Source organism: Anas acuta, chromosome 3 (genome assembly GCF_963932015.1).
Source record: "Anas acuta chromosome 3, bAnaAcu1.1, whole genome shotgun sequence".
In the NCBI taxonomy this organism is placed as follows: Eukaryota; Metazoa; Chordata; class Aves; order Anseriformes; family Anatidae; genus Anas; species Anas acuta.
Genome location: NC_088981.1, coordinates 64,931,314 through 64,957,961, shown reverse-complemented (window position 1 = coordinate 64,957,961; position 26,648 = coordinate 64,931,314). Strand labels below are relative to the sequence as shown.

At 41.0% G+C, this 26,648-nt stretch overlaps 2 protein-coding genes across 2 annotated transcripts; both read left to right on the top strand.

Annotated features, from left to right (window-relative positions):
* The first annotated feature begins 3,550 nt into the window (after positions 1 to 3,550).
* Positions 3,551 to 6,860, top strand: FABP7 (fatty acid binding protein 7). The gene is made up of 4 exons (XM_068677570.1): positions 3,551 to 3,735; positions 4,150 to 4,322; positions 4,943 to 5,044; positions 6,503 to 6,860. Exons 1-4 carry the CDS (start codon positions 3,594 to 3,596, stop codon positions 6,551 to 6,553), a joined length of 468 nt encoding a protein of 155 aa, XP_068533671.1. The 5' UTR covers positions 3,551 to 3,593; the 3' UTR covers positions 6,554 to 6,860.
* Positions 6,861 to 9,087: 2,227 nt separating this feature from the next.
* On the top strand, positions 9,088 to 24,816 carry SMPDL3A (sphingomyelin phosphodiesterase acid like 3A). Its single transcript, XM_068677569.1, has 8 exons — positions 9,088 to 9,320; positions 10,978 to 11,191; positions 11,719 to 11,863; positions 14,875 to 14,971; positions 17,626 to 17,804; positions 19,023 to 19,203; positions 21,126 to 21,250; positions 22,443 to 24,816. The coding sequence occupies exons 1-8, from the start codon at positions 9,206 to 9,208 to the stop codon at positions 22,752 to 22,754; spliced, it is 1,368 nt and encodes a 455-aa protein (XP_068533670.1). The 5' UTR covers positions 9,088 to 9,205; the 3' UTR covers positions 22,755 to 24,816.
* Positions 24,817 to 26,648: the final 1,832 nt, after the last annotated feature.

The window sequence follows — 26,648 nt, the reverse complement described above, 5'->3', positions numbered from 1 at the left end:
TAGAACTGGGAGCCAGTTTTAGCACCAACTTTTTTTTTTTTTTTTTTTTTTTGAGACGAGGCTCAGTCTTCAGAGTCCTCTGAATGGCAGATATAGATGGCAGATCAGATATAGATATCAGATGACAAGCCCCAAGATACCCTTAAAAAGCAGTGAAGACCCTAGAGATATTTAGTAATATTTGCCTCACTCTTTCAACCATTGTATACCAGCTGTCCTATCAGCTTAAATTAGTGTGAATAAATGTCTTAATAGTTCATAATGAGGTATTAGCAGGTATTTACTTTCCAGGTCTTTCCTAATCTTATGTTGCATCAATTTGTATCCTCAGAGAGATTCTATCAAAATGAAATCCACAATCATAGACCACTCTGTAATAAATGGCTAAATCCCAAATAGGATTGGTGTTCACCAATTAGCCAGAGACACCAGGAACAGATCTTAACATAACTTGTGCTCTGATGTTAGCCTGTCCTGGCATTATTTTAATTGAATGTTCACACTAATAGGAAGCCTGCTAACATGTACCTTACACTTTGCCTAAGGTACGCCTTGCTCTTAGAAAGCATGTGGTATAAACATTCTTCCCTGCTCCCGCCTTGTCTATTGTATGGTCTGCTGTTCCAGCAAAGCCCTTCCAGTGGCATTTACATAGCACAAAACTGGGTTCTTACATCCTTAGCTTCTTTATACCTAGGACCATTCTATGACTACTTGTGCAGCTGCATATTTAGGCATCTTCATCAGGCTTTACCTCTTTTATTTAAACTGGGATATCTAAGGGTCTGCACATCAGTAATCCTAGTAATTTTCAGACTCACCACAAAGCACTATTGTTTATTTTTATTACTGGGATCAGCAAATCAGCTAGAGGATGCATGAGATAATTTTCCTTAAGGACATTCTACTGCCCTGTTTGACATTAGATTTTTCCACAAATCAAATCATTCTCAGCCCTGAAGCAACATCATTCCATCTGACACAGCAGCTACTGAAATACGGTTGTTTCTGTATTACGCTGAGACCAGAGCTGAACAGAGTCACAGCAGGGCTTCAAACAAGGTTAAAATGTGTTGAGTATACCCTGGTCTGCTCTCTAGGAAATCTCTTCCTCTTCCTGCTACACATACTTTTCAATGTGCTTAAATCAAAAGTAGCCCCTTCTATGAGATTCCCCAAATGCCTGAGTGAGTTAGGACCATGAATCATGTTGGCTTTCAGTGGGATTTAATACCTAAGGTCTTTGAGTGCCAATACTTGCTTTCATATCAGGAGAGTTAGGAGTTGTGTCACTGATATTTTTTTTCGCATACATGGATCCATGCAAAGATGTTCTCCAGCTGCTGGGTCTGTTGATCTACACACAGAAATGTTTGAATAATACAGTCATCACTAAATTATCTGAAAGTCTTATAATATAATATCACCTTAACTCTTGATCAAACTCCACAGAATAATAATGGCTATTGTACTACAAAGACAGTGAAAGGATAGGTTTAATTGAGTTGCTGTAGCAAGAGTAGCCCTTCTGTGTTAGACCCACAGCAGGACATGGCAGAAAGGTAGATGAACCTGACTGCAAACACTACCTGCACTAATTTTACTACTTTTCCATGACCAGACTGCTAAGCCTCTAGTGACTGGCCACACTGATTAGATTCTCAGCAGCTCCCAACATTGATTATGAGGAATCCACCTAAGACAACCTGTTGGTCAAACTTTTCCATCACATGAGCCTGGCGTCATTTTTTTTTTTTCCTGAACAAGTGTTTTTATTTTTATTTTTTTTAAGGGTTGAATGGAGTTGACCTGAGTCTGTGCCCCTTATTCTCTGAATGCCTGGGGGCCTGTGAAACAGGACTATGCCAGAGGGGAAAGGTAGCAAAAAGCATTTTTTGTATCCTTTATTCAAAGGCTGAAGGTTAGAGCTGTCCCACAGTCACCCTGGATGGCCTTTGGGAGCAATGTTTACTGATTACACTGGGGTTATAGAGGGCTTGACTGACTACAGTCATTAGGTTAGTGAACAAGAACGTGAGATGCACTGGTAATACTGATATTCTGTGCATACTTGGGAGACAGCATTTTTCAACTTAGACCAAAAAAGGGACTTCTGTCCTTTCAGCCTTACAAGCAACAGTTGGTGGTCTGTAATTTCAAGTGATGCTCTTACTTTCCCTGTGTTTCTGAACATGAGTTGAAAAGTCTCAGAAATACAGGTCAGAAAAGGAAGTTGGACATAAACTGAGGACTGCAAGAGGGGATACATAACTATCAACACTATGCCTCTGTCTGTACTTCAGAGTAAGTAGATGGAAGGGTGAAGAAGAATAGATGCACTAGTTCATATCCTTAGTTAGGTTATCAAAACTAACAAAAATATGTTGTGTGGTAAAAGGAATTACGATTATATCCCTGGGGTTCAGAGAGGGGTTAATTCTTTCTGAGGCCAAGTCAAAAAGTGACAAATCAAGCACTGATTGCCCTATACCCAAAGACAGTGTCATACCACAAGAGCCTGAAAGAAATGCAAATGACAGCCCAAAGCTACTTTTAAAATATTAGGAAAATATTCACAATTATTCATATTTAGTGTGGCTGGACCAGGTAGACAATTGCTGAGGTTTTATTCCTAAAGCACAGGAAATCGCTTTCACTTAACCCCTGATTACTGCTGTAAGAGCTAAGAGCTAGATTCATGACTCTGGAACCTATCCCAGCCATAGGTCAGGAAAAGCTCACACCATCGCTTGAACCACAGCGCCAGGCTGATTTCTGAAAAACTCTCAGGAGATGAGACCCACTGCTTTAAAGGAATTTCAAAGAACTAGAAGGGAAACACTCACTATCAGGAAAAGAAAATAAATCTTACTAGATGTAATGGTTTTTAATCAGTTTTATTTCTTTCCTCATTCTTAGCTTCCAGATGGTGCCAGTTTGGGAGGCAAGATACTGTTTCCATGCAACAATAGCAAATACCAATTTGCTGAAGCAGCATCGGGATGAATGGCAGCTTAGGGATATGGTTTAGGGGGGACTGTTAGTGTTAGATCAGAGGTTGGACTCGATGATCTTGAGGTCTCTTCCAACCTAGAAATTCTGTGATTCTGTGTGAAAGATGGCAGGGAAAGGAATCTGCATTTGGCCAGCACTGAATGAGTGGGGCTGGAAAGGCCTGAAGGGAAAGCTTCCCATGAAGGTGTCCCTGTGGTAGTGCATTTTTATTCAAGCTGAGTCCTTCATGTTTGGCACCCGCTTCTTTTTTGGCAGCGGGCGTACAGCACGGACGGTGGGTGCTGTGTGGGCGGTGGGCACTGAGGCGAGCAGGCCTGCCAAGTGCATCCCTCTGCCCTTCCACCCGCAGAGGACCCCCGGGGGGGCACCGCCTGCCCCAACCCTGGGCACCCAGCGCTCCCCTTCCCCTCCCCGGGCCGCCCCTCAGCGCCCTCCCCGGGGCCCCCGGCGATGGTGGGGCGGGGGAGCGCCCTCCCCCGGCGGGGCGGGGAGGCTCCGGGCCGCGGCCCCCGGCCTGCCCGCGGGGGCGGACCGCCGCCATCCCCGCCTGCCGGCCCCCCGCCGGGCGCCGGCTTTATATGCGGGGCGGCGCGGGCGGCACGGCGCTCCCTTGGCACCCCCAGCACCAGCACCCGCAGCCGGCCGCCATGGTCGAGGCTTTCTGCGCGACGTGGAAGCTGGTGGACAGCCACAACTTCGACGAGTACATGAAGGCGCTGGGTAGGTAGAGCCGGGTCTGGGGCGCCGTGGGAAGCCCGAAATGCGGGAGAGCCCCGTGCCCGTGCCCATGCCCATGCCCGGCTCCCCCAGCTGCAGGAGGTGGCCGGGCGGGCACGGAGTCAGGGCGAGCGCTGCCGGGGGCCGCGGGGTGCTGGCGCTCGCCGTGCCCCCGAGCGGCGGCTCCTCGTGGCACCGAGCGGGGGCGGCGGCAGGCCCGGGGCTGCGGCCATGTGGGGACGGGTGGCGGGGCGGCCGCGGTCCTGCGGCGGGATCGGGGCCAAAAGTGGCGTTTGTCACCGGTAACCCGCAGCTGTGGAGCAGGGGAGGAGGTCTGTGAGCCTCGGCGTGTGGCGGGAGGGATGTTTTAGGATGACGGATGCCTGATGGATCTCTGTTTCTTCCTTGGGGGTTTAGGAGTGGGGTTTGCCACGCGGCAGGTGGGGAATGTGACTAAGCCCACCGTGATTATCAGCAGCGAGGGGGACAAAGTAGTGATCAGGACTCAGAGCACTTTCAAAAACACAGAAATCAGCTTTAAACTTGGAGAGGAATTTGATGAAACTACCCCAGATGATAGAAACTGCAAAGTAAGTGAACTTTTTATTTTCTTTTTTTTTTTTCTTCTCCCTTCCTACCCCCGAGGTTGTATCCTTTGCAGGGTAGAGTCAAAGGAAAAAAAAAAAAGTAACCTCTGCTACTGCTAGTTGTAGCACTGTGTAGGACAGGAGAAAAAGACAAGATTGTGTCTTGTCTACTTGCACTGTGTCTTGTCTGAATCGGCATATTATGTCTTCAGCCCCCTTTCTGCCTTCCAGTGTTGAGGAATTCTGTTGGGTGCCCATTTTTTCTTTTCTTTTGATAAAAGATCATTTGGTGCAACTTTTTCCGGTTGAAATGAAGGAATGCCTTCTGCCTGTGTCATTGAAGGCTTAACATAGCGGTTACCCAAAGCACATCTGAAAGGATGTTTCCTTCAAGACTGGAACTCAAAGGAAACTTTTTCCTTTCTTTGATACAAATGCTAATTGTATGGAGTTGACCAAGGATGATTCATGTGCTTGGCTTTAAAATGGCAGGGACTACTTTTTCTTTTCAGTAGATGCACGTGGATCTAGAGAGAATTCAATAGAAAAGTGCATGCTTAACATGAGTTGAATCTTAAATACCCCCAGAAAAATGAGTGTCTGTATTTTTTGATATCTCACAGTCTGTTGTGACCCTGGATGGAGACAAGCTAGTTCACGTACAGAAGTGGGATGGCAAAGAAACAAACTTTGTTAGAGAAATAAAGGATGGCAAAATGGTAATGGTAAGTATAAAAATCACTGAACATTCACCTACACCATTAATATCATTATCTCAAACTTGTCAGCTTTGTGGGTAAATGTTAACTTGCACACAAAACCTAAACTAATTGGTGGGGAAAGCTAGGAGAGATTTTGCAACTGTTTGTTTTGTTTTGCATCTGGTTTTCTTGACAATACAAGAATTGCTAGTGGTTTTAGGCAGGCCAACCTGTGCATATGCCAAGTGTATCCTTTCTCTCTAGACTTTATGTAAATGCACAAGCAAAAATAAATAAGTAAATAGTTACAGTAATTTGCAAAATATACGAAGTTCTTGATCATTATATAGGCAATGATTTGTTGGTGGTGATAATGTGTATTTCTTTAAAAATGTTTTATATGTGCACGTGTAAATGATATTTGCACAGAACAAGTATTTAAGTATTTCCGTAGTAAAATAAAACTTGAGTATTGCTGGAGATAATAGTATTTTCATATTTCATTTAAGGGCTTACTCTTCCTATCTTGTTGAAAAATGATGAAAACTGCAATAGTCTGGAGAAAAATCGTTCTTGTTTTAAATTCCCATTATCTTCCTGACTTTTCAGGAACAGGTCCAGACTGACAATACTCATGCTTATTTTTGGCATAGAGATGTAGCTTTTGAAATAAAACCTCTTCAGCTATTTCAATTAATCTATGTGATTTGGCTGTTAGAGAGAAACAGCTCTATTTTCTGAATACTTCAAAGAGTATCTGTGTGGATGGAGACTTACAAAGAATGAAGTTTTTAAAGTTTATAGTCAGTGCAGCACAATGTGACAGTGATTCAAGGAAAAATACGTTTTGTTTTTGGAAACAGCAACACACATACAGAAATAATCACTTCCTTTGGAATTTGAATGCAGTGAGATGCCATATTCCAATTAGCAAAATACGTCCAAAGCTCACACACTGCACTTAGTGTTTTAAACAACTGCAATAATTGGAATATTTGGCGGTTCTAGCCACGTAAGTGCATAGAATGCATTTATGTTAGTATGAGATTCTCCTTAAGTATATGCCTATGCAGAATAGTATAGAATACAAAAATAGGGGGGTCAGATTTTACACTGCATATTTTGATTAACTTTGGCAAAATGTGTTAAATCTGTTTTAAAATGATAAATTTAAGAAATTACATTCACAAAATTAAAAGAATTAAACAGTCATTTCTAGTCACTTAAGTTGTATTGTAAGTGTGTATTATGCCTTTCTTAGGTTTGAAAGTAGCAAGGATGAAGTTACATTAATATGGGAATCATAACTGAAATTTTTCCTCTTGCTTACCTAAAATATCAATAAAGTAAAATAAGTGTTTTCTATAAATTGAGTAATGTGAAACAACCTTGTTTGTCCAGTTATGGACTTCTTAATATGCTTTAAGTTATTCCAGAAAATGTCTAGTGTCTAACATCACTGTCTTTTCCTTGGACTTGCAGACTCTGACCTTTGGTGATGTGGTTGCTGTTCGCCACTATGAGAAAGCGTAGTTTACCTGACCCCTGTCCAGATGTTACTTCTGGATGGATTAATGTACCGTCCATAACTGAAAGTAGCTTAAATGCACATTTCTGGTATGAAGGATTAATAAAGATTTTTTTTGAGGGGGGGTGGTGTTTTTTTTTTTTAAAAAAAATTATGCCAACAAACTGGCAGACGTGTGCTGTATAGTGCAACAGGTTAAACTTTGCATTAAAACTCTGAAACACTTGCCTTTCTTTTTTACAGTAAATGGAACATATTTGAATTGTTTTGGAATGGAGATTCAACAGAAATTAAAATGTTTTTTAAACCTGTGCTCCTTTTGCATTTTATGGGATAATATTCCAGTGTTTTAGAGGGAGTTGTAAAAGTTCCTTTTTCTCAGTTAAGCAGTAGAAAAGCATGTGGTGTACAAAACCCTGGGGCATTGACTGTATGGGATGTGGGGTACATGGGAAATAAAACACTGCCTTCATTCAGAAGAGGTAGCTTCTCTGCTGAAGAAATCTAAAGCCCCCTGTCTGTGTGTGTAGGCAGGTGTGAGAGCTTCAACCCAGTTTCAGCTCTTCTCTTCACTTGAAACTTGCTATCCAGTTATCCTGCTCAAGTCAGCAGATAGACAGCCTTTGATTTCTGTGGGATTCAAGTAGTTTTTGTTTTAATAGTTAGAGTTCTTTGTTTTTAGTTTGGTTAATGTGTTTTTTTTTGTTGTTGTTTGTTTTTGCTAATATACAGAAGACTAAAGTACATCTGTTCAAAGAGTGAAGTGTTTCACAGGATGGGAGGAAAGGACCGACATGATAAAGGGAAGGACTGGGGGAGCCCAATATACAGAGCTTGTCTTTCATCTATCTCCACAGGGGTGGGAGGGAAAACAATACAAGACAAACCTTCTGAGATTCCTTTCCCTGCACTGTAGTTTTATAGCAAATGTGTACTGGAATTAACAATGCACTGTGAGCAAATTAAGGTAAAATATTGCATAGAAGAAATAAATTAAAACTTTCCTGGAAAATATTCCCTAGAAGATTAGTGAGGCAAACACTGCCCAGTACTTTATCTTAGGAAAACTGAAGCTGTTGCTGGCATCATGGAGGAGCGTGTTTGGAAACTCCCATGTTTTCTGACATGCTGGCTCAGTGGCCCATAGTGAGATGTAGGTAGCTGCAAGTCTTTAAACAGGTAGGGTGGAGCTGTGGCATTCAGCTGCTCAATACTGGGGGAGTGTGGCTGCCAAGGGAGGTGCAGGAGGCGAGCCCTTCCCAACCTCCCAGGCCTGATCCTACACTGTGCTTCCCCTCAGATCTGCAACTGGAAGTGGCTTTTTGCTTCCTTAGATAGACAGCTTTCTTCCTTAAGGGCTAAGGTAACTTCAATAGCTTATCTCACTCATCCAATAGAGGTTCAGACACAACTGTGGCATCTAGCCAACAACAATACAAGCCTTAATTTGTCAGCTTCACTTTTTCACAAAGAAGCTGCCTGAAAGGAACATCAAAGTGCTTTTTTTTTTTTCCTTATGGGGAACACTAGAAATGTAAGACAGTCTTTAATTATGAGCTATCATAAATATGCTTTAAATGGTGGATATTGATCACTTAAAATCTAGGAGCTAACTGTTCATCAGAGAAATGTAAACTTGTTTCACTGGAATGGGGAGCTGGATTCTTTTTGTTTTGGGCCATTTCAGCCTCCATTTGCTTAAGCAGCATCTTCTGTCCTTTGGTTTTATTTGCTCATTTAAACCTCAATTTCAGCTTTCATTCGTCTCACCCCATGTCTGCCTATCCACCCATGTGTGTATTCATCACACGGGCTGTAGTCCTCGCCACCTCTGCACAGAGACGGGAACAGCTGCTTTTACTTCATTGCTGAGGAACACAGACTTGGGTCTCCATTAGTGGCATTCATCTTTCTGACAAGTGATTTATGGGGCATGAAGTGAAAAAAAAGAATAAAGTTTTATTCAAATATGAGACAACACTGAGACTGTTAAAACTTGTTTTACACGTAAAGCCTGAATGTTTAATATTTTGCATTACTTTCACTTTTTAAAAAAGATGACTTTTCCATACAGATGTGCATTCTATATGTAACATATGAAACTGTCATAAATCTTATTGGTGAGGTACTTTCCTGTTCTAAAGATGAACAAGATTAATGCCAAAGTAAATAAGGGTAAGAAAAAATGGAGAAGTGTGGTATTCATGAAGTGCCTGTGGCACTGTTCAGAGGAGTGGGAAAGTGAAGGAAACACTGACACGAGGGACCTCCAGCTCTGCTAAAATGGCTTTGCAGACCACTGGAAAGCAGATCCGGACAGAAAACCACCCTCAGCGGGTGGACGTGGAGGGGCAGTTTGGGGATTGATGACAATTACTCTAATTTGCTACCAAAAGTGACACCGGGTCCTCCACAGGAAACTATTCTTGAGCAATGAGCTCCTCTGCGGTATCGCTAACAGCGGGGCTGGTGTTTACGCTGTAACTCCGCATTTTCCTGTGAGGAACCTTCCTTCCAAAAGCTCCCCTAGACTTGCTCTGGCCTCCCCCGCTCTGCCCGGGCTCGGGCAGCGCCGGGCTCGCCCCTTTCCTCCCCTCCCGGCCGGGGCGGTCCCGCGAGCAGCCGTCGGCGGGCAGGGCCCTCCCGGCACCGCCAACATGGAGCCGCCGGGGGGACGCGCAGCCCGCCTGGCCCTCGGCCTGGCGCTGCTCTGCTCCGCGCTGCGAGCGGCCGAGGCGGCGCCGGCCGGCCCGGGGCCCCGCTCCGCTGTGGGTGAGTGAGGCCGCTGGCAGGCCCCGCGGCGGAGGGGCGGCGGGCGAGGGGGCAGCGGCGGCCCGCAGTGCCCGAGGGGGGCCCCGGGAGGGAGGCCTCTGCCAGCCCCGGCTGCGGGTCCCATAACCCCCAAGGGGCAAGCCCCGTCCGGCGCCTCCCTGCGTGTTTCTACCCCTGCCGATACAGGCTGCTGCTGTTTTGTGTCCCAGCTGGCTGTAACTTTTAGCCAGCTGCGTGCGGTGCTGCTCAGGTAGGTGCGGGTTACCCAGGGTCTGCAGGCAGTCAGCAGGGCACGCCGCACTCCAGCCGGTGTCAGGTGAGGTGAGCCGTGCCCTGCGGTGCCCTGTGGTGCCCTGCAAACAGGAGCGCTGCTGTGTGCTGTCAGCCAGCAGCGTGCTCTGCCTGGCCTGGTTTCCGGCACGGTAACAGCCACAGGTGAGTGCTCTGGCACTGTTAGCACGGGATTTGCCGTCCCTGTGATCACAGACATCTCAAACCGAGCGCGCAGCAGCGTTCAGGCGTTTCCGCGTCTTGTGCTCGCAGAAGGCGCAGCGCTGTAGATCGCTGGGCTTGGCTTCTTGGCTTCCTGAAATAAAGCTCCACAAGGTCGAGCCGTGTGTTGCCTGTTATGTCGCTGAGTGAGCATGTGACCTTGGGAAAATCAATTTATATCTGTCCCGGTTTCACAACCAGTGCCACCGATAGACTTGCCTTTTCCAAACGCTTTGAAATTGACAGAGAGAAATTGCTCGTGTTTTACATGGGACTTGAAGGCTGCTGATCTCATACAGGCTTAATTCATCTTGTTCAATATATTCCCATGCTATTGAGTTTGTTTATTTTTTTTTTTTCCTGCACGGTGCTAAGTGACAAGTGACTAAGAATGTGTCAGCCTAGAAAATACTCAGTATTTAAGGCTGATACACCTCTCTTTGGTAAGAAGCCCAGTCTTTTTGCTGCTGTGGCTGCTAGGGAGCAGTGCTTTGAAATCTGCACACAAGCTGTTTCATGCCTTTCCTTCTAGACCATTATCTTTTATAGCAGCCTCCAGCCAGGGAAGGTGTAGAAAAATAATTAAAATTGTTACTCCCTCTCTTTTTTCAGGTGGTAGAATGGAGAAGTCCCTCTAGCACCTCCTCTGCTCTTCAGTTTCCAGATTACTGTAAAAGAAAAGGAGCTCCATATTCCAGCCCCTGCCAATCTCCATTTTTTTTTTTTTTTTTCTGCTGAATCATTGAAAAAATCTATGCCTCTGCTTCTGTTTTCATTGTTTCTAAGCAGACTATGTGAAGTACTCTTGTCAGGAATGCACCACTCATGCACACTTATCAGGCGGGATAATCAGCAATTTGTTAAATTCATTCTCCTTTACAAAACTTCAAAGAGGAACAGCAGTAGAAAAAAAATGGAGCAAACATGAGGTTATCCATGTGTATCCAATTCACATTTGCAAGTTGTAATCAGAAAGTCACAGAACTACTATATATTTTTTAAGTAAAATACTTGCACTTTTCAGAAGTCAATGTCAGAGGTTCCTGTTTAACTTTAGATTCAGCTAATTACATTTGTTTTTTTCCCAGGCTGTATAAGGAATGGGATTCTTACAAGCCTGGTGAGAAATAATGCATTTTCTTTAATCTTTGTTTTCTGTAAACAGGACAGTTCTGGCATGTATCTGATCTGCATTTAGATCCAACTTACCACATCACCCCTGATCGCACCAAAGTTTGTTCTTCTTCCAAAGGAGCCAATGCCTCTAACCCAGGCCCTTTTGGAGACTTTTTGTGTGATTCTCCATATCAACTTATTTTGTCAGCATTTACATTCATGAAGGATTCAAGGCAGCAGGCTTCATTCATGATTTGGACTGGGTAAGTCACTCTACAATTAAAGCTTTTAACAGCTGGATAGGCATATAGTGCAGTAATTCACAAGTTTATATCGACACCAACACATCCTTAGTTTAGTATCTCACAAATGCTACTTTTAAAGAGTCTCCACTTGTCTGAATGGCTAATAAGTGGAAGATTGAGTATATAAGGCCTCAGGAACAGATTTTGATCTCTGTAACCATTTGTGGGTATTGTTGGACTGTTCACTGTGACATGTGCCACGTGACTTTATTAGTGCAAGTTAAACAGGCTGCGGGGAGGGTGGAAAGCAGAAAAATGAAAGCAAAGGAAAACTCAGAGGAATAACTGACTAGAGTGAATTATCATAGGAGGCACTGTATTTTTTGTCTTAAGGTCATTAAATATAAAGTGGATACCTTTTTAGATGTATTTCGGCTATATATTAGGTAGTGTGTTATGTAAGATATATTTAGAATCAAGCTATATTATAGCTTATGACTTCTAATCTTAAACTCTTTGTTAATAAAACCTTCTCTTTTTTTCAGAGATAGCCCTCCACATGTTCCAGTGAAAGAACTCTCGACAAAACTTGTCATTAACATCATTGGCAATATGAGTTCTACAATTCAAAGTTTCTTTCCAGATCTTCAGGTTTTCCCAGCCTTGGGAAATCATGATTACTGGCCACAGGTAAAACAAATAAGAATTTTTTTTAGGTACCATGTTAAGTTTGTTTCTCATTCCTCAGAGGGCAAGTGTGGAAAAAAAACAACAGTGAAATTTGTGTAAATGTTACTCTGGAAACAGTATCCTATGGTTCTCCAATTAGCATTTAAAATGGTAAATAAATAATTCCAATCAAAAATACAAAGTATATTTGTATGTGTTAAGTTACCCAGCCAAATGTTTGTGCCAGATAAAATCTGTACATTGCCTGAGGTGGTGCACATTTACTGTTAACCGTTCCTCTCCTCGTGGCTTAGGACCACCAGTTCTCATCAGTGTGTCAGTACACACTTTTTCTTACTATGTAAGCCATACATATGTGTAAGTCAGGCGTGTGTACAATAGCTTAACGTAACAGAGATAACATCCTTGGTGCACCTGGCAGCATGTGGTAAGGTTCAAGGCTTGCTGAAAGACCTACTGGAAGTCTACCTGCAGACATCACTGGATTTTTTTATCACACTGATGGAATAACTTTTGTAACGTTCCCATAGTTTTGCCACTACTATTAAAAATGTGTCTTTCTTTCTTTGCTTATTCAAAATTTAGAAATATTCCCATTAACTATTTACTGTATATGTGGGCCATTGCAGCTGAGGACAGTGCTTCTTTACAGTCAGTGATCTGTGAATATTTTTCTTGGCATAGCACAAAAATAAACAGTTGCTTCATTTGTCCTTTAAAGCATATTGCAAGGTGATCTGGCAGTGCACAGGACTGAGAAACAAATTCTGTCATTGGATCTGAGGGGATCGGAAGGGATGTTGAGCAGGTCAACTAAAACAATTTGATAAACACTTTTGTTCCAGCCTTCTGTGTTATTAATTAGGTCTATTGTGGGATATTTGGTATGGTAGATGGCTTTGGTATAATAGTATCATTGCCTGTAATTAGTGATTCCTAAATCAGGGAGCATTGGAAGTGCTTAGAGAGTGAAGAGGGCAATGTGAGAAGGAAAATCAGAGCTAAGCATGTAGCATAGCTTGGAGCTGTGAGTGCCCAGACCAAGCTGGGACTGGAATTTTTCTGGTCTTAAGCTTTTAGTATAGTTTGAGCTTGTCACGTACACTCACAGGAAACAAGGTTAGTCCACCAGAATCTACTGATGATTTGGTAAATACCACCTTAAATGAAGTTTAACTCATAGTATTGTTTTTATTTTAATTAAAAAATAAAAGCAGAGAATAGTTGTCATTCAGCAGTCTCCTGTGGTATAAAGAAAAAAAGCTGTATACAGCAACCCCATAAACAAAGAAAGATATAAATCCACATGGCAGACATTGACATTTGAATGTAGTGACACTTTTTTGACAAATATGAGTTTTGTTTGTGAAATTAAGTTTGAAGGTAGAAAAAAGATGGTCAGCAGGGGCAGCTGGACAGCAAATAGCATTTTGAAGCAGGCCGCGTATTGGAGTAACTGTTGTAGTTTTGTGTCCAAAACTACACAAGTATTTTTGTGGTGCTTTGCTTTGAAATGGCAGACTCCACTAATGCACAGAACCGGCATACGTTTCTGTTTCTGTTGGAAAAAGACCATGCAACCAGAAAATCCCCACTATGAGGTTGTTGCATTTTTTTGTTCTTGAAGACGTTTTTATTTTTCTTGTGGACGTGCTTGGCAATACATACCATAAACTGTAAGTAATGTGGAGCAAGCCACACTCCGTAGGCTGTTCCAGAGAAGCTCTGGAGGCTGTTTGCATACTATGCACCAAAGAATTTTATTGGTTTCTGTTGCATTCTGACCTATCCATCATAATGATTTCACGGTCTTGGATGATTTTTCTTGCAGAGCCTATTAAAAATACTACTCAGGTTAATCAACCACTGGGATACCTTTTAGATTTTTTTTTACTGTGACCTTGGTCTTTCTGCATAGTCTTACTTTGTTTCACATTCTTGCCCCTGCTTACAACAAATGCCTTAACTGCTGTCTGATCCAAATATTCACAGAACGCTGATTTGCCTTTTAGAGCCCAAGACCAAACCACCTTCAGTCCATAACATGGCCTCTTATCTGAGATCAGACTTTGCTGTGTCTTAGTGACTTAGCTCTGGCTGAACTGATATGACTCAAAGCTTTCTTAGTAACTAATATCTGTGCATTACAAGCAACAAATGTCTGAACAGACTACTGATTGCACTGCTTCTAGACAGAGACTTAGTGCCTAAGCCTCTAATAAAGTAAGGTTAGTTTCAAAGATCTTAGGAAGGTCAAATTCTATGTTTAAGAACACATGCACTGTAATAGTGTTCCTATTTTTTGACCTCTGATTTTTTTTTTTCCTAGCATTAAAGATTGAAGCAGGTATTTTAGGAAAGGCAAGGACAAACTGGAATCTCTCCCTGTCAGGGTGAGATGGGAGTATGGCTCTAATCAGGCTATGGCACTTGGGCGTTGCTTGGCTTGGACTGAAAAGTGCTGCAGTCCTTTTTAGAGCTGGTGTGTGAAAACATTGACAAAACTTTTCTTTTACATTTTAAATCAGAACTAGAGGATATCATGGAAATATTGGTTAATCCCATTGAAATATTTCTGAGGGTTTTAGTGGAATTTCGGGGAGCTATGAATCCCAAGTTGTGTGAAAAATTCACCTGCTATATAAGAAACTTGGGTTCAAGCTTCTTCTCCAAGAGACTGTATTTTTAGAAGGCAAATAGATTGTGATTGTTTGGTTTATAATTTTGCAGGATGTATGGTTTTTACTTAGCCGTGCTCCTAAGGCTTGAAATATTTCTGGCACTAGTTTAACAATGTGTTAACATTGTTAATGCTGTCAGTTCTAAGACTGGGATTTTTTTCCTGATCAGCAATAACAGGATGGCAAGAAGTTTTGTTGCTTTCTGGTGTGCTACCTGGTGATCACTGGTTACACTTATGTATTATGGGAGAAATCAGGTGGGATGATAAATTAATTTTTTTGTACATGTGTCTGAATAATAAGACTTAGGTAAGTTCTGCTGTCTCACAGGATCAGCTTCCTGTAACCACCAGTGAAGTTTACAATGCTGTAGCAGATTTCTGGAAGCCTTGGCTAACTGATGAAGCAATCAGTACCTTCAGAAAAGGTAAAGTGTGTCAGTAATACATCATAAAGCTAGGACTCGGAAACTAATGATGCTATAGATTTGTCCCCTTTCTTCAGCTTTCTCACAGAATGAATTATTACAGTGGATTATCTAGAATCGTAGAATGGTTTGAGTTGGAAGGCACTTCAACAGAACCATCCAGTTCCAACCTCCCTGCCAAGGGCAAAGACACCTCCCACCAGACCAGGTTGCTCAAAGCCGTGTCCAGCCTGGCCTTGAACACCTCCAGGGATGGGGCGATCACAGCTTCTCTGGGCAACCTGTGCCAGGGTCTCACCACTCTCTGAGTGAAGAATTTCGTCTTTACATCTGATCAAAATCTACCCTCCTTTAGTTTAAAGCCATAACCCCTTGTCCTATCACTACACTCCCTGACAAAGAGTCCCTCCTCAGCTTTCCTGTAGGCCCCCTTTAGGCACTGGAAGGCCTCTATAAGGTCTCCCTGGAGCCTTTCCTTCCCCAGGCTGAGCAACCCCAACTCCCTCAGCCTGTCCTCTTAGTTGTCCCTCTGCACTCTGTCTCTCCCCTCACTGTCCCTCTGTTCTCACCTCTGGTGAGGCTGCACCTTGAGTACTGTGTTCAGTTTTGGGCCTCTCACTTCAAGAAGGGCATTGGGGTGCTGGAGCTTGTCCAGAGAAGGGCAACAAAGCCAGTGAGGGGTCTAGAAAACAGGTCTTATGAGGAGTGGCTGAGGGAACTGCAGTTGTTTAGCCTCTAGAGAAAAGGAGTTTCAGTCTCAAATAATGACACTGTACAATTACCTTAATTGTACGGGTCATAGTGAGGTGGGGATCAGGCTCTTCTCTCAAGCATCAGGAGACAAGATGAGGGGAAATGGCCCCAAGTTGCACCAGGGGAGGTTTAGGTTGGGTACTAGGGTAAATTTCTTTACTGAAAGAGTGGTGTGGCATTGCAATAGGTTGCCCAGGGAATTGTTTGAATCACCATCCCTGGAGGTCTTTAAGAAAGGTGCGGATTGAGAACTTAATAGCGTGGTTTAGTGGTGGACTTCAGTACTAGGTTAAAAGTTTGACTTGATGATCTTGGAGGTCTTTTCCAACTGGAATGATTCTATGGCAGGAGAAGTGCTACAGTCCTTTGGTCACCTCTCTGGCCCTCCTCTGGACTTGTGCTAATAGGTCCATGTCCTTGTTGTACTGGGGACCACCAGAGCTGAACGCAGTGCTCCAGGTGGGGTCTCACAAGAGCAAAAAGGGAAAATCACTTCCCTTGACGTGCTGGCCAAGCTTCTTTTGATGCAGCTCAGGATATGGTTGGCTTTCTGGGCAGCAAGCACACATTGCTAGTTCATGTTGTGCTTCTTATCATCTAACACCTTCTCCTCAGGGCTGCTCTCAGTCCATTCTCTGCCCAGCCCAGCCTATATCTATGCTTGGCATTTTCCTGCATTACCAGGCACAGAGGTGAGACTGACTGGCCTGTAGTTTCCTGGGTCTTCCTTTTTTTTTTTTTTTTTTTTCTTTTTTAAAGAAACAGGCTTATTTTTCCCCTCTTTCAGCCAGTGGGAACTTCACTGGAGTGTCATGAGTTATCAAATATGATGGCAATAATGCTTCTTCTGGAAGAAGTTACTTAACTTTTTGAATATCAATGCTTATCTTCAGGGTACATTTGTTCTCCTTTGCAATAGTCATTACTGCTTCTTGTAACATGGACAGTTTTATTGGCTTTTTACCAATACTCGTGAAGTATCTTACTGTCTTCAGGACCTCATAAAAAGTGCATTTCTAGAAAAAGATGTATGATGCACAAGAAGAGTTAAATTTGGTTGTACAGAAGTTGATGACATGGTGTTTCTGTTTTGATACTGTATGGAATAGGCATATATTTCTTCAGATTATAGTAGCACATAGTCTTGGTGATTATATTGTTAATTACATCATGTTTGTATCCAACTTACCCAACTGGTAAAATAAGGATATGCTAATTATGATTTTTCTTTTTACGAAAAGACTGAAAAATTCAGCCCAATTTCCAGACATTAGGGATTTGGAATTTTAATTTGTGTTTTGTGTCCTGAAAAAGAAGGACATCTGGGTAAGAATGGAAGTAGGAATTCTAATAGGAAAATAAAACTCAAAGGAGCAGATCTTAATGTTAAAGTATATTGTTACAGCTCTATTGTCACAGCTCCAGTGAAGTCCATGAACTATGAAATTGCACCCATTGAAGTCCTGTGTGCCATGCTCTTAATTATGTCCTAGTCTAAAGCTAAATGAGTTTCGAAGTACAAGGCTTCCTTGACAAACCTATGTGTTTGCAGTATTTTAAGAAATTTGCCCTTCTAACAATTACTGCATCTCCGTTTGTGGTAGAAATGTTACAGGGCACTTATTGTGCATGAATTGGATAATTGCATGTGGAAACAAAAACAAAGGCAGTTACAGGCAAGGATTCATAAAATATTCAGTGTTCACTTTTCATACTAAAATGTTCCTGAAAACAGATTTTTAAGATGTTCTGCTGTGATAAGGTGATACATAGCCTGGCTAAACACATCCTATTTTACTAGGATGAGGAAGACTGGATATGTTGTTGGTGCTGTACTTTGATTCTAAAGTTGTGCTTTGAAGTCTTTCTTTTTTCAGATGATGTTGGTCTTACTTTCACAGGTGGCTTCTACACACAGCTGTTTGAATCAAGCGTTGGCTCTCAACCACTCAGGATAATCAGTTTGAACACAAACTTATATTACAGCCCAAATAGCGTGACTGTGAATATCACAGACCCAGCCAACCAGTTGGCCTGGCTGGAGGGAATATTGGAAGCATCTTCACAAAAGCAGGAAAAGGTAAGGGTAGTGAACAGAACCCATTGGTGTTATTTGTTTAAACTTTGAAGAAAAGAAGAAACTAAGAAAAGTTTAGATTTAGAGCTTAGTGATATGGTTTAGTGGAGGACTTGTTAGTGGTAGGTCAGAGGTTGGACTCGATAATCTTGGAGGTCTCTTCCAACCTAGATGATTCTGTGATATAATTATGATTTCAGAATAATATTAATGTTACCAAAGAGATGGAAAAAATCACAGTTTCATTTCTATTAATAATTCTTTGTTGAATATGCACATTATGTACGTACTACAACAATTAATACAATAATTGCATACTCTTTCTCAAATTATCCAATAAAATACCTTTTCTCTCTTATGATGTAAAATGCCATAGGAGCCAAAAGGAAAATACTTTAACTTTTGTTTCTGAATCTTTTTACTCTAAGCCTTCAGTTTTAAAATGTGCACCCTTGGTCTGAGACAAAAGTTATTGTATTTCATTTACATTGATACATAATTATGAGTATGAAAACTAGATATTAGAAAAGATTTTGACAACCACAAAACTTAGCCAACCTTCAATTTAAGTGCTAAAATAATAATTAATTGCCTAATAATACTCAGTTTTTAAGTGGGGTTATAACTTGTTGCTCATGTTTATTGATTGGTGTGGGGATTGGATCATCAGCTGACCAGGAGAAGTGTTTAGTGTAAAACATGTTTACAGTTGTTGTCTTTTTAAATATTATGTTATAGTGGGGGGAAAGGAGATCTTTCACTTTCTTGTGCCATTGGAGGCCAGTCTCAGTCTAAACAACAGACTTAGAGACTTGTAAAAAGATTGTAATTAGTTCTTCTATGTTTATGCTGAATATCTGACCATTCCCTATAATATTCTAACACAAATATTTTTTGCTATTCCCTTGAGGTGCCAAATCATGTCTTGCCCTGGTTAACTTACATTTTCATTTGAAACAATTGAACACATTTTTCTTTGCCCTAAAATCATGCAGAGAGTTAGCAGAACTGATTTTCAAGAAAGAAAAAACTATTTTTCTCATTAAATTTAAACATACTTACTCATTGTATTTTGTATAGTAAAACTGCTGTGATTTCTGGCTTTCAGAATGCCTTTTCAAAGATAGCATTAGAATAAAATTGTGTTAACCTTTTCTAAGTTAAAGCTAAAACTATCAGTTTCAAAGGAAGATGCTAATTGTGTTTTCTCTAATTTCTTAGGTGTATATAATAGGACATGTACCAGTAGGATACTTGCCATATGCGAGGAATACTACAGCTATCAGGGAGTATTACAATGAGAGACTAGTGAAGATTTTTCGCAAATATAGTAGTGTTATTGCTGGGCAGTTTTTTGGCCACACACATAGAGATAGTATCATGGTCCTCCTGGATGAAGAAGGTAAGGATGCTCTTTGAATCCTTCATCCTTTTTGATTAAAAGCAAATTAATGTTTTCTTACATGGTGTTACCGGTCAGTCTGTGTTGTAAATAACTGAAAAACGAAATTGTGAAATTCTGCTATTTATCTACAGAAGTTCAAGCCTCACTCACTTGCAGATTTTTTTCCAAAGAAAACCTTGCAAGACAGACTGTCTTTTTTTCTGAAATCTGAAGAGACTCTGCAGGCTTCCTATATTTTTAATGAATGCTCATGCCTAGACAAGAATTTCTACTCTTTCCTCTCCACTTTCTCAGTGACATGGGCAAATTGTACTAGCCAGTTGCTATTGTGTAATGTGTCAAAGGGAATGTTCTCAGGCCAACTAGACATGCTCTGTGTTCTTGTGTTTCCTGCATCATTACTGTGCCTCTCTGCTGAGTTCCCTGCTGCTTCAAAGTTAATTAAGATAGGGGTAAGCAGGAGGCAGGGGAATGAAAGTCTCTACTTGTTGCATCTCTTAGATCAGCAAGAAAAGCACCTTCAAGAAAAGCACCCAGGTTTGAAAAGTTTGTTTATTGCTTTGAAATCCCTTAATTTTAAGCGTGGATATTTCTGTATGAAACACTCTTACATCTCTAGCAGAAGATCTCTAACAAGTAGCTAGTTAGATGCTCGTGTCTACAGCATAGTGAGGCGTCTACTGCTTTGGTTTACATAAAATATCCCAATATTAATTGGGTCCTTATCTGTGTTTGTTTTTATATGAACTCATAAATTCAATGCCCAAAACGCGGACTGGGCTAACAGGGCTTTAAATGATTTACCTTCTTGCATACCGTTAACATGGAATTAATGTCCAGTAAAAATCAATCCAACCCAGGTGAAAGAAATGGCCTTTAATACACTCAAATGGTTTTCAGAACAGTCTTACACATGCATATTTTTGTCCCTTGTCCCATTTGTGCATGAAATCATCACCTCTACTGCAAATTTCACTGAGAATAGGCAGAACTTGATGCATTCTCATTACAGTTTCCATGTGCAAGTAACTGCTTCCAGAGTATTTTAATAATTTTGCATATTTTGCCAAAATCCAAACAGTGAAATTTCATGTAGCGTGATACAGTTCGTTTATCTGTACAGTTTTAGGCTTTCTTCTCTTTATGTCATTTTTCTTTTTGACAAAATTTCAGAGAATTCAAGATAAATGTAATACTATACATCAGCATGCTGAGATACAGAGCTCAGTGTTACCTCTTCTGGAAGTATTTACTGATTTCTAGGGTTTAAAAGTTTCTTGTCATTTGTGGAGACTGGCCTTGTGACTTCACCACCATGATGTTGTTGGAGAAAGGAATGGTTAGAGTTTCTTTTGTTATACAGAGAACCTCTCAATACTCTTACCTGCATATTCTGCCCATTAAGACTTTTGTATGTCCTCATGTTTCAGTTACCGTAAAGATCAGTGTTTACTAACTAGATTCTGGGCTAGTCTAGATGACTGAAGTCAGAGTCAGTTTATGATACCCTGGTGTTTCTAATGACGTTATAAATACATGAAGAACAAATACATAATGCAACACGTAAAGTGTAGCATGAGGAAAGCTACTCAAAGTTCTGGATGTTTCTTCAGCAGAAATATATAAAGTACAGAGGCCTTACCGGCAGGCAAGACCATTTAGCACTTGGATAGTTGAACTGGTGTGAAGCCTCCAGTATAGATAAACTTAACTGATAAGCAATGGAATGTAGGTACACAGATTTTGGTCCGTTGAATGGAAATAAAGGAATTCGTAATGGTGTAACTAATCGAGGGTAAAAAATTGCTGATGTACCTAAGCTTCTCACTCTAGTTCTTGTTGTGTTGTCTCTCCATAAAAATATGTTTGAGAAAGAAATGATTGAAAGGTAACTGTTTCCTCCACTCCCTTTCTTGCAGAAAAGCCAGTAAATTCCTTGTTTGTGGCACCTGCTGTAACCCCAGTGAAGAATGTATGGCAAATGGAGTCCAATAACCCGGGTGTCAGATTCTATCAATATGATCTTCTCGATTATAGCTTGCTGGTACGTAAGGCTTTTAAAGCATCATTTAGGACTTAAATATTTAAATACACTGTCACTAAAAATTACAGTGAGATGTCAGCCTTTGTAGTATTCTGGTAATCGGTGGAACTTTGGTGCTTACTGTTATTTTTCTTCTTGGGCAAAGAAGATGAAATCTGAGAGAGAACTTAGTCAGTCTGTCTGGCTGCAAGACTACCCAGTGCTTCCTGTTCTCTGAATGTTCCTACGATGTAGAATCAAAGATGGTCAGAATTTTTCTGGGCATAATCCTGAAACTGTTTGCAGGGAGCTCAGCTCTGCAATGGTGAAAAAGGTTCATAACAGTTATTATTAGCTTGTTTACATACCAGTGTTGTTTGCTGGTGATTGTCTGAGCTTTGGGAGGCATGAAGTGCTTCTACAGGGTATAGAAAAGCAGATGAAGAAAATCACACTTCTAGCCATGTGATGCCTTTCATAATCATGCAGCTTCCTATATAGGGTTTATACTTTCAATAGGAAATTGTAAAGACATTTTAAAGGAGAAAACTTAGAATACTTCTGTAGTCTTTATTTTTTTTGGAGATATAGTGAATCCTGTGTGGTGATTTTAGCTCTGAGTAACTCAGACATACTCTCAGTAATTCAAAGTTAAGTCTTGACCTTGCCGAGTTCAGTGACAACACATCTGTGGCTTGACTGAGACTGGGGTTTCCCTCTGAAGATCTGTGCTAATGTTGCCTGCTTCTTTCCTGTGCAGCTTTCATTCCCGTATCTCCATCTCTCCCTTTCCTCTGAATTCTCCCTGGGCTATTCTTTTTCTGTCCATTCTGTCCATTTCTGTCCCTCAAGCAGTGTCCACAGAAAAGAGTTCTGGATTTCACTTTTTTGCCCCAGACCCATGCCAGACACAAGCATAGTGGAATTTGGTTTACAGTTTGGACAGGAAAGACTTCTAACAGTGCCTCTGCTGCCTTTTGTGTTTCTCATTTCTTCTCCCCAACCCCCCACCATTACCACACTGCAAGTACCAGCTTTGGGTGTAAGCCCAGCTCTTGGGGTGGGACGTGACCTTCTATTCATTTGTGAATAATGAGGAGTGACAGCTTCCTAATCAATATATCACTCTAGAGACTTAATGAAGCAGGGAAGAAAGCAATACAGCAGTGCCTATTTTTTTTTCTTCTTCTTTTTTTTTTTTTTTAAACTGTAGGATCTTTGGCAGTTTTACTTGGATCTCAGAGACGCCAACAAGAAAAATGAATCGGACTGGAAATTAGAATACATCCTGACTAAAGCTTATGGTATTGAAGACTTGAAGCCCGAAAGCTTATATGAAATGGCCAAGCAGTTGTCTGTGCCACACAGCAAGCTGTTTGAGCAGTATTACAATAACTTCATTGTGAGTTATGACAAAACCATTGTCTGTGAAGAGGGGTGCAAGACCTGCCAAATATGTGCAATGCAATATCTGGATTATTCCTCATACACAGATTGTATCAATCAGGAAGCAATGTGGAGATGAGAAGTCTCTACTACAATGTATGTTAATATTAACTTGAGCCTTTGATTTAAAAAATCTGATCATCCTCTTGCTCAAGCACTGACATGCTGCCAGGGAACCTGTGGGACTTGCCTGAATTTCAGGGGAATAATAAATCTCCCTAGATTTTTCTTCCTTTAAGCATATTTTCCTTCCACATCTAAATAAAAGTTTATTGGCTGTGTAATAGTGGCCAGATATTTTGCTGTTGTTTCAAGTGTACTGTGCCCCCCTGTAACAGGCATCAGAATGTATGAGAAAAGAAGTTACTTAGTTGTTTGGAAATCCAAGTCTCTTATCAGGGTGTATAAATGTAGGCAATGCCATTTCAGGCATGGGAATTGTATGGGGGTGGATTTCAGCCATCCGCTGCTGTGATTTACAAAGTGAAGCCTGTAGAACCTCTGTTTGCTGAGGCTGGAGTGCAGTTACCTTGTTGATGTGATGCCAGTATTGGGCATCTCTGTCCCTGTGCTGAGTTTCCTTTTCTTTCTTATCCTCTTAAATTCATCTCTGTTCCGGGGCATATTTTAATGACAGCATGAATGTGATAATGGATCACAAACCTCCAACCTGAAAATACTTGAAAGTACTCAGTACACCTGAGTGTACTTTGTGATTATCCATCACCAAGTGCTTCTTTCCTATGATAGGCCTGTGTTTATTGGTGCTGCTATCAAGCAGTCAGCTGGCATGAGATTTTGCAGCAGACTACAAATCAGGTTTAAATTAATCAACATCAATAATTAGACATAGCTAATGTGCAATACAGGCAAACATGCACTAACCATGGTATGTCTTGGGTTTCTCAGGTTTCTGTGTTTCACAGAGCAGTTGGGCTCTTAATGCAAACCTTATCACATGTATCAATTTACAAGTGCACAAATCACTTCTTGGCACTGTGTGCACAAAATGATATGTCAAGAGGGCAATTTGTCTAGTGCATACAACCAAGAAAGATCTTTACTATTTTTCTGTCTCATCAAGAGTCATACTTTTAGAAACTTTGGTCAATATAATATCATACAGACTCTATTGTAGAAAATATAACTCCAGAGTAACTAGACTGTGGCAGTGGTTGAGACAAATCCAGTTGCAAACTGTTTATTTTCATGAGATCAAAGTCTTTATTTTAGCTGTTGAGGAATTTTCTGGTTTTGTTTCCATCCAAGCTTGAAATACTTGGAAAATCTGTCCCCATATATTTCACTAAGTCTATAGTGTTCATAATTGTAGATGCAGATACTTCAGATTTGTCACGCATCAGTCATCGGCAGAGGAAATGGCTGGTTTGGTAAATTTGCATTCAGAAACAAATCCTCCTGTGGCAACTGTGTTTAGAAATGCCATTAATGATGCATAACAGGTAGTTGTACTGTATTTTCAATTTTGTTCTCGGAGAAGGTACATGGGCATGTAAACTTTTTAGAGACATCTATTCTGGCTAATCTTGGATGTATCTGGATATGTAAATAGTGTGAGTTAACATGGGTTCCATGCAGACTGTCACTGTGAGGAAGTACAAGAAAGTTTCAGTAGTATATGTTGATGATTCACTCTTTGTTGGATGTGTTTATTGTTTGGTTTTCTCATGGTTTGGTTCATTAAAAAAAAGCCTGTGTTACCAGTGTCACTTCTCCAAGGGCAAGCAAAGTTACGGATGGATAGCATACAGACAATTACAGTTGATTTTGCTTCAATTTGCCGGATGGGTTTTGTTCAATTCAGTTTTGTGCTTTGAACAACTTTCTCTTACTGGTTTGTTTTTGTGATTTCTCTGACTTATGTTTAAACTTAATACCTACAAACCATCCTGGAAAAGTGCAGTAAGAATTACCTAGTTACATACTCCCACTAAAGATATTTTTATTGCTGAATCTTAGGGAGAACTGAACCATGTAGCAGATTAGTTACAGAGCTCTGGTATGCTGTTTATGAGTTCTTGGGCTTCTTGCTTCCTATATTATTTTTTATCTCTGTATATGCCTGTAACTATTATTTAGTGAGCTTAAAAAAATAAATGCCTACAAATATCTATTAGCAATCTATGCTCTGTTTGTTTGTTTGTTTTAAAAACATAAATGCTGACTTTATCTGGACTTTAGATGAAGCCAAGTGCTGGATGGCACCAGCCAAGGAAGTTGGTTTTGTTTCAGCCAGAAGGACATATCCCCTGAAGAGTTATATTTAGCTAGGGGCCATCTACTACGATGCATCCAGTTATGCAGCCTGGCATTCTCTACTTCTCTTATACATAACTATATTTATTCAAGTGGAAATGGAACTGGCCAAGAAAGATCCAGGAATATGTTTAACTGCATCATCTTGTAATTTGGTCATAAAACAAAGAGCTGTTAAGAATTTTGCACTGTAATAAACAACAACAACAAAAAAATCACACAAAGAACTTAAATGTCACCTAGGGTAAGGACAAATAGAGGGTGGTATTTTTGTTTCAGGTTCATACTTCATTCCTCCATGCATCTAAGAATGTTCTAGAGGTAAGTTATCCTTTCCTGACAGCATTTTTTTTTTTTTAAGGAATCATAACGATTAAACACCAAAGAGGAATGGCCTGGTGAAACTTCTGTCTCCTGTAGACCAGACTCCTGTTTCAAATTTCATGATATTTTGTGTCCCTGTCTTGAATGAAGGATTTGGAGGAATTTTTGTAAGGCCATATATGACAGAAAGACAAAACACACCACCTAGTGGAGATGAAAGCTTTGAGTTTGTCTAGAATTAAACTTGAGACATATTAACAAGGAAATAAATTTCTCAAATATTCTAGGATTTACCTTCTAGTTATTTCTTTTGTAGCAGTGCTGCCATGCTGCACAATTCTTCTGGATATTAAATTTTCTGTTTCCTAGAGGCCATGACACTTAAGAGGATCCTGAACCCTGAGGCAGGTGCAGGTCTCAGCCCACTTCCTGGGAATAAAGAGCTAACAGAAGAGATCCTCAGAGGCCTGCTCAGCTAGGTAGATAAGGATGTGATAGAAACAAAAGATCTATGGTGTCTTCTTCCCATTAGCTAATTCTCTCCTAGAGTTCACTCTCTGAACTTATGTCTACCTTAACAGGTAGTTCAGCTCAATAGGAGCACTTTAACAGCAGAGTTGATGCTGAGAAGCTGATGCCACTGCTGCAGGTTTCATTTGCAACTGGAGAACGTCAGATGGACCCTTGAAGTGCACCTCCCAGCTGCATTGCGTCTGAGAGCACTCTGTAAGAGCACTATGCAACATTGATGAAAGCACAGCAAGTGGGGGTGATCAGTATACTTGGTCCAAAGGTGTGCTCCTAATACAAGCTAAAATTATTATTTAGTGCACCTTGAGGTCAATGTTAAATTGCTTTAGATTGAGGCACCGAGTGGTGTCTCATCATTTCTGTTCTTCACTTGTCAGCCTGAAGAAATTGAGATGACTGGAGGAGGTGGGCAATGAGTGAACATACTGTTAGCAAAACTGGTGTTGAACTAAAGTCTGCAGACAGAAATAGATAACTGGGTACATGTAGTCCCTCGTGATCCATTTCCTGTGTGGACAACTGATGAGCACGTAGCATCTTCAAGGAGGAGTGTCTAGTTTAATGGCCATGTAAGTTCCCTCTGTAGAAACAGATTTCTCAAAGAGAGTTGTCACATTTGTCTAAGAATAAAACCGCTAGGAAATCCCTCTCATGCACAGTCAAGAGGAACTATGCCAGTGTCAGTGTAGAAAAGGACTGTAACTGTCTAAGTAACACCAGCTGCTCTCCTTACTTACTTTCCCAAAGCAGGAGACTGGCTTTTATCTGCTTAATGCTCCAGCTTTCAAAAAAGAACATTGCTCTAGGTAATTTCACTTGTCATTTGTCAGCTCCAGCTTTC